This window comes from Chelonoidis abingdonii, unplaced genomic scaffold (assembly GCF_003597395.2).
Source record: "Chelonoidis abingdonii isolate Lonesome George unplaced genomic scaffold, CheloAbing_2.0 scaffold0617, whole genome shotgun sequence".
NCBI lineage: Eukaryota > Metazoa > Chordata > Testudines > Testudinidae > Chelonoidis > Chelonoidis abingdonii.
The window spans coordinates 205,552-211,861 of NW_027424878.1; the positions used below are offsets into that span (position 1 = coordinate 205,552).

At 42.3% G+C, this 6,310-nt stretch overlaps 1 protein-coding gene across 1 annotated transcript; it reads right to left on the reverse strand.

The window, feature by feature from the left end:
• Nucleotides 1-3,823: 3,823 nt before the first annotated feature.
• LOC116832161 (olfactory receptor 6F1-like) lies at nucleotides 3,824-4,791 on the reverse strand. Its single transcript, XM_032792689.1, is given in 2 exon segments — nucleotides 3,824-4,377; nucleotides 4,380-4,791. Coding segments are annotated over 2 exon segments (966 nt in total).
• Between the last annotated feature and the right edge of the window lie 1,519 nt (nucleotides 4,792-6,310).

Below are 6,310 nucleotides of genomic sequence, written 5' to 3' on the forward strand. Positions count from 1 at the left end.
TGTCCCTTGGTTCCTTGATTAAGTTTGTTCTCAATATTTCCATTTTGTTCTGAATGCTCATATCTTCCCTCTTTTTAACCTTCACTTTTGCTATTAGTTTAATCCCCTCCTGACTACTCTAGTCAGCCTGTCCCCAAGAAGACTGGTCCCACTTCTACTGAGGTGACTCCATCCAAACTATATATCCCCCTCACCATAGAAGGTGGACTGATGTTCCACAAAACCAAGACCCTGTACCCTACACCACTTACCTAGCCAGCCATTCACCTCCACGCTCTTCTTCATTCAGTCTTCTTTCATTCATGGGACAGGAAAGGTCTCAGAGAAGATTGCTTGGACATTCTTCTTCTTCAGCATGCTTCCAAGTTCCCAGAAGTCATCTACTGGGAGATATCCCACAGCACAATGTCGTTAGTGTACTATGAATTAACACCCATAGATCTTTGCCTGTTGACTTCAGAAGCCTTATTTTATTTCATGTGAAGAAGACGTTCCAACCAAGCTCTGGAGAAAGACTTTTCTGTACCACTTCAGACCACCAAGCCACCCAGTCTTAGGCCATGTCTACACTACTGGCGAATAATCAGCACTTCCTGCGATCGATGAAGAAACGATGTTGTTTAGTGGGTCTGGTGAAGACATGCTAAGTCAATGGAGAGTGATCTTCTTGTCAACATCTTGTACACCACCTCCCGGAGAGGCAGGAAGCTATGCTGATGGGAGAACGTCTCCCGTCAACATAGTTGTGGTGTAGACACTGCTGTTAAGTTTGACCTCAGTTATGTCAACCTCAGTTATATAACTTGCATAACTTAATCATTAGTGTGGACTAGCCCTTAGCTTTTGAAGCAGCACATCATGCTGTTGCCCACTAGGCCCTTGCAGAACTTCTGTTCAAGTCTTCTGAGTTCTGAATTCTACAACTAGGATCATCTGTCTCCTAGGACAACTGGAGAACTAGGCTGTCAAACGTTGTTTTGATTTTCTATACAAAAAAACGTTATCAGAATTTTAGGTCTGTTAGGGGAATAAGAAAAAAAATGACATTTGGAAATTCCTAAATGGAAAGAAATTTGGGTTCTGACTTGCCCTAGTTCTGATCAACATGGAATCTTTGACACTTCTGAGACACAAAATCTTTTGAACATTTGAATCCACAACTACATCGTCTATGACGTTGTAGGATTTTAACTAAGGACCAAGCTTATGGTATGCAACAGCCTCCAAATATCAAATGTGTGTGATTTAACAGATTGATTGAAAAAATAAAACGTTTGTCTCCAAAAGAGTTTGGCATGATTTTTAGGAAGTTTTTTATATATTCTGTAACAAATATTTAGTTTGAAAAGAAACAACCACTAACATTTATTCATTTACTTTCAAATTATTTTCGTAGAAATAAGCTAAATTATTTTGAAAATCACACTAGTTTTCATGAAACATATGATTTTGATGAAAATATCATTGTGAAACACATGAAAACACTTTGGTCAGTTCTTTGGTGACTGAGAAATGGTTTTACCAAAGGGGTCTAAGAGAGTTAAGCATCCTCCATGAATTGAAAGTCATAGTGTCAGGCCAGACAAGACCATTAGACTATCTAGTCTGACCTAGCCTTGTGTCTATCACAGGCCATTGAATTTCATCCAGTTACACATACATTGAGATCATTACTTGGGGTAGACTTTCAATCCTTTAGGAGACTAAGCTGTTGTGAGCCACAGGCAGACACCAGGAGACACCGATGGTGACACCAATGCCCAAGCCTCTGCTGAAGGACAAGGAACTGGTCAGCTGAATCTGTTCAGCATGATTGTACCAAGCAATCTATGTCCCATGCTGAGGAGGTGAAAAACCCAAGGGGAAATTCCTTCCTGAGCTGAATCTGAGGATCATTTTGACCTGATCATGTGATGGGAAAACATACAACCAAGCTCTTGAGAAAGAAGTTTCTGTACCACTTCAGATCAGCGACCCACCCCGTCCGGTGTCCTGTCTCCCACTGTTTCCAATCTCTGGTGTTTCAAGGAAGGTTTAAACAAGCAAACACCGTCACTGCCACCAACAGAAACACAGAGCGCAGGGAACAAAAGCCCACCTTCTTCCTGACACTTGCATGTGACCAGCTGAAGCCCTGAAGCATGACATTTGCTTTATAGTCACTTGTCTGACCACCAAGTTTTATTAGAGGTTGAGTACAATAAGGCAAATCTTTTCTATCTGGGTATGTCTACACGCACAGTAAGCCTGGACTCTGACACAGTTTGAGACCAAGACCCACTTCTGTCTAAGACAAATCAGTCAGACCTAAATCAGTAAGCACTCAGGACCCGGTCCAGGACTGTACTAGGGCATGGGTCAGAACCGAAGTCCTGCTGTGAGTTGGCTACAAGTTCTCTCATTTTTTGCGTATGACACAGCTCAAGCCACAAACCTGAGTCAAAGTCTGCATAGTACAGTACGGACATATTAGCATGCTTGTGGACCCGGGTGTAGCGATTGTAACCAGTGGATGCTCAGCATAGGCTGGGAACACTGAGTCCACAAAGGTCTATGAAGGAAGAGATGAACAGGTGGATTCATAGACTCCATTTCACAGGCTGCATGTAGGTAGGAATCACCACAAGCACCAGGCTGACTCCCCACATACACACACACAAAAATACATACAGGCCTTAGAATTTCCCACAGATGCTGGATTAAGCATGTCATTTACAAAGAGAATCTGCTTTAAAAGACTCCAAAATTATGGTGAATTCCACAACTTCCCTTGCAACTGTTACAATGTTTTATTACCCTCAGCTAGGACACTGCACAGGCAGTTGGCATCCTCATTTTCTTGCACTCTGTGAGAAAATCCCATCTTAAATAAGTAAAAATACTTTCCAAAAGATTGGAGGATAAAAGGTACAATAACAAACTTTATTGACATTCTGGTGTTCTGAATTGGCTGTAAGCAAAATATATCAACAGACATCAATTATTCATATATACATAGGACATTTCATATTACAATTACATTGAAAAAGAAGGGCATTCAATTTCCATATTGAAATCTTAAGATTTTTTTTCTTATATCTGTGCTCTCAGAATCTCCTGTAGCTAAATATTCATTTCACAGCAAGATAAATACAGAATTGAAGAGTTCATGTATTTCAGTCACTCACCAGTGAGCTGGGACGATCACTTAAGTGGAAATTATAGTCCAGTACCAATGTTGCTTCTTTAGTTCAAGGGCAGAGGCCTCCATTTTCACACTGTCTATATGTTGATATTGATTTCTCAAAATAACCCTAAATCTAATCCAGATTGTTTGCCAACTCATTCACCAATGTGCGTTATATACATTTTTTCTAGGCTTTCTAAATATTGTAAGGAAGCTAGTCAGCTTAACTCTAATGAAATTCATTGGAAGTCATTCTCCTACTACCTTCAGCTCATTGAAATCCAAACTAGTACTCCAGTAGTGGCCACCAATGCCGTTATACAGAGGCAATATCTCCTCCTGTCACTTTCTTGGTATTCCCTACCTGTGACCTACAAGATAATATAAACCTCTTTTGCCATAGCATCGCACTCCCCAGTTGGTTATCCACAACGACCCATTTTCAGAGTCACAACTTTCCAAGATAGAGTCCCCTCACCCTGTACCGTCTACAGAAAATTGATCCATAGCCAGATTCCATCAACAGAGAGTAATTTCTCCCCAGATCTCAGGTGCTTTGTCCTGGGCTTAGTGATTTGCATTGGAAAACAGCTGTCTTGGTGGTTCATAGATGGAGATACACACTTTGAGGTAACCAAGGCTTGATCCCTTCATGCCTTAATTCCTGTTGATTTTACAATGTTGACCTTTTAGAAATAATGTCATGTCCCAAAGAATGTATTTTGCATGGCTTCCTTCACCTCTGTTTCTCAGAGCATAGATGAAAGGGTTTAGCAGTGGTGTGACCACAGTGTTCAGGATGTTGACTATCTTAGTCAGTTCCAATGAATTCCGTGCAGATGGCTTGACAAAGAGAAAAATGGTGGATCCGTACCATAGAAGCAAGATGACAAGATGGGATGAGCAAGTGGAAAATGCCCTTTGCCGGCCTTTGGCTGACGGGATTCTCAGTATAGTGGAGATGATATAGATGTATGAAAGGAGAGTTATCACACACGAGCCCAGGATGACAATGACTGAGATGATGAAAGCTGATATCTGAATGATGGAGGTGTCCGTGCAAGAGAGGACAATCCAGGAATCTATCTCACAAAAGAAGTTATTGATGACATTAGGGCCACAGAAAGACAACCTGGATATTAGAAATGCCAGCACAGAGATAACCAGGAAACCACACACCCAAGAGCCAAGAGCCAGCTGAGCTGACAAGTGCTGTTCATAATGGTGCTATAATGCAAGGGGTAACATATGGCCAGATAGTGATCATAGGCCATGATGGACAGGAGGAAATATTCTGTGCAGCCCAAGGAGAATATGAAGTACATCTGTAGAAAGCAGCCAATGAAGGAGATGGTTTTGCTCTTCCCCAGGAAGATTGCAAGGGCTTTAGGAACACAGGCTGTGGTGTACCAGATCTCCAGGAAGGAGAGATTGCAGAGGAAGCAGTACATTGGTGTGTGGAGGCGGCGGTGGTTCGCCACTAGGGTTATGATGGTCACATTTCCCAGGACTGTCAGGATGTACATAAAGAGGAAGAGTACAAAGAGGGAGATCTGCAAATACTGGTTCCCCGGGAATCCCAAGAGGATGAATCCCATCACAGCAGATTGCTTATGTTTCTCCATTCAGTCTGTTTTACCTGCTGAAACTAATGAAACAAGGACAGTGAAACACACAGGGGACTTAGCCAGCTATAGATCGAAAGTAATAACTGCCTTTCAGTGAATGCACCCATTGACATGTATTGGTCTTGGCCAAGGTTGGACAGTGAGTCAACGGCAGCAAAGCTGATCCTAGACCCCAGGAATTCTGACATCCAATTTCTTCATCTAGACACTAGATCACACTCCCTTCTGAGAGCTAGGAATGGAACCCAGGAGTCTTTGACTCAGATTTTTAAAGGAGCCTGATGGGACTTGTTGCCCAGTTCTGACTGATTTTTTGTGGGACTTGAACAATTACCTTCCTTAAACTCTTTTGAAAACCCTCTCCCTTGTTTCGAGTTATTTACTGTAATGATCTGTCTGAAGTCCCCTTCCAGGACGGAAAATAGAAACCAGGAGCCCCAACTCACATTGCCTTACTCTGAACACTACAGCCCGAAGTAGACAAGAAGGAGGAGGAGGAGGAGAAGATGAAATAGGTTTAAGTTTCATATTTGACTGGGGCTAAGAATGTATTTTCCATTCAGAAGACAACACCCTGTGCTTTGTTCTACAGCAATGAAAATTAACTCTGCTTTGTGTCAATGAAGCTTGTGATGAGAACTCTGGCCAAATCTTTCAGCCCATTCAAGTATCAGAGGGGTAGCCGTGTTAGTCTGGATCTGTAAAAGGAGCAGAGAATCCTGTGGCACCTTATAGACTAACAGACGTTTTGGAGCGTGAGCTTTCGTGGGTGAATACTCACGTCGTCAGACGCAGTGGGTATTCACCCACGAAGGCTCACGTCTGACGAAGTGGGTATTCACCCACGAAAGCTCACGCTCCAAAATGTCTGTTAGTCTATAAGGTGCCACAGGATTCTCTTCAGCCGATTCAGTCGTTCAGATACACGTCTACAATGCAGCTCCTGCTCAGTCACTTCTGCAGCTTAACAGTTGGAAACACAGTCTACAGCCCACATACGCCCAGAGGGGAGTGTTATGGTCCTCAAACATCTGTAATCTCAGATTCCAGCATACATGTGCAGCTCCACTGGCTTCCATTTATGTTCTCATTACATCAATGTAAACCCATTCTCCAGGTGAGGTTTCACACCTGTAGCTGAATGGAACATGGAACGGAATCCAGCCACTCTCTAGTTGTTGGGTTGACATTCCAGGTCTAAACGAAACAAGTGGGAAAAATAAACTTTTCCCCCCAAAAGTCATGTTATGTCTCTGAATAGATATGGGAGGTGGATCTAATGATTGAGAAAGGGATGATTTTGCATCCTTGTTTTTTGAACTAGACCCCACATGGCCAATGATCAGAAATGATATGCTTCACAAACAGCTGTAATCTGACACTGAGCATCTTAATTATTATTAGTGAAACAAGTAAAGACTCTTACTGAATCATTCTTTGTTTGTTAAAACCACACGGTCACATTCTGAATCTAAATCCAAAGTGAGCACAGAAAAGCTGGGAAGTGAGCACAGAC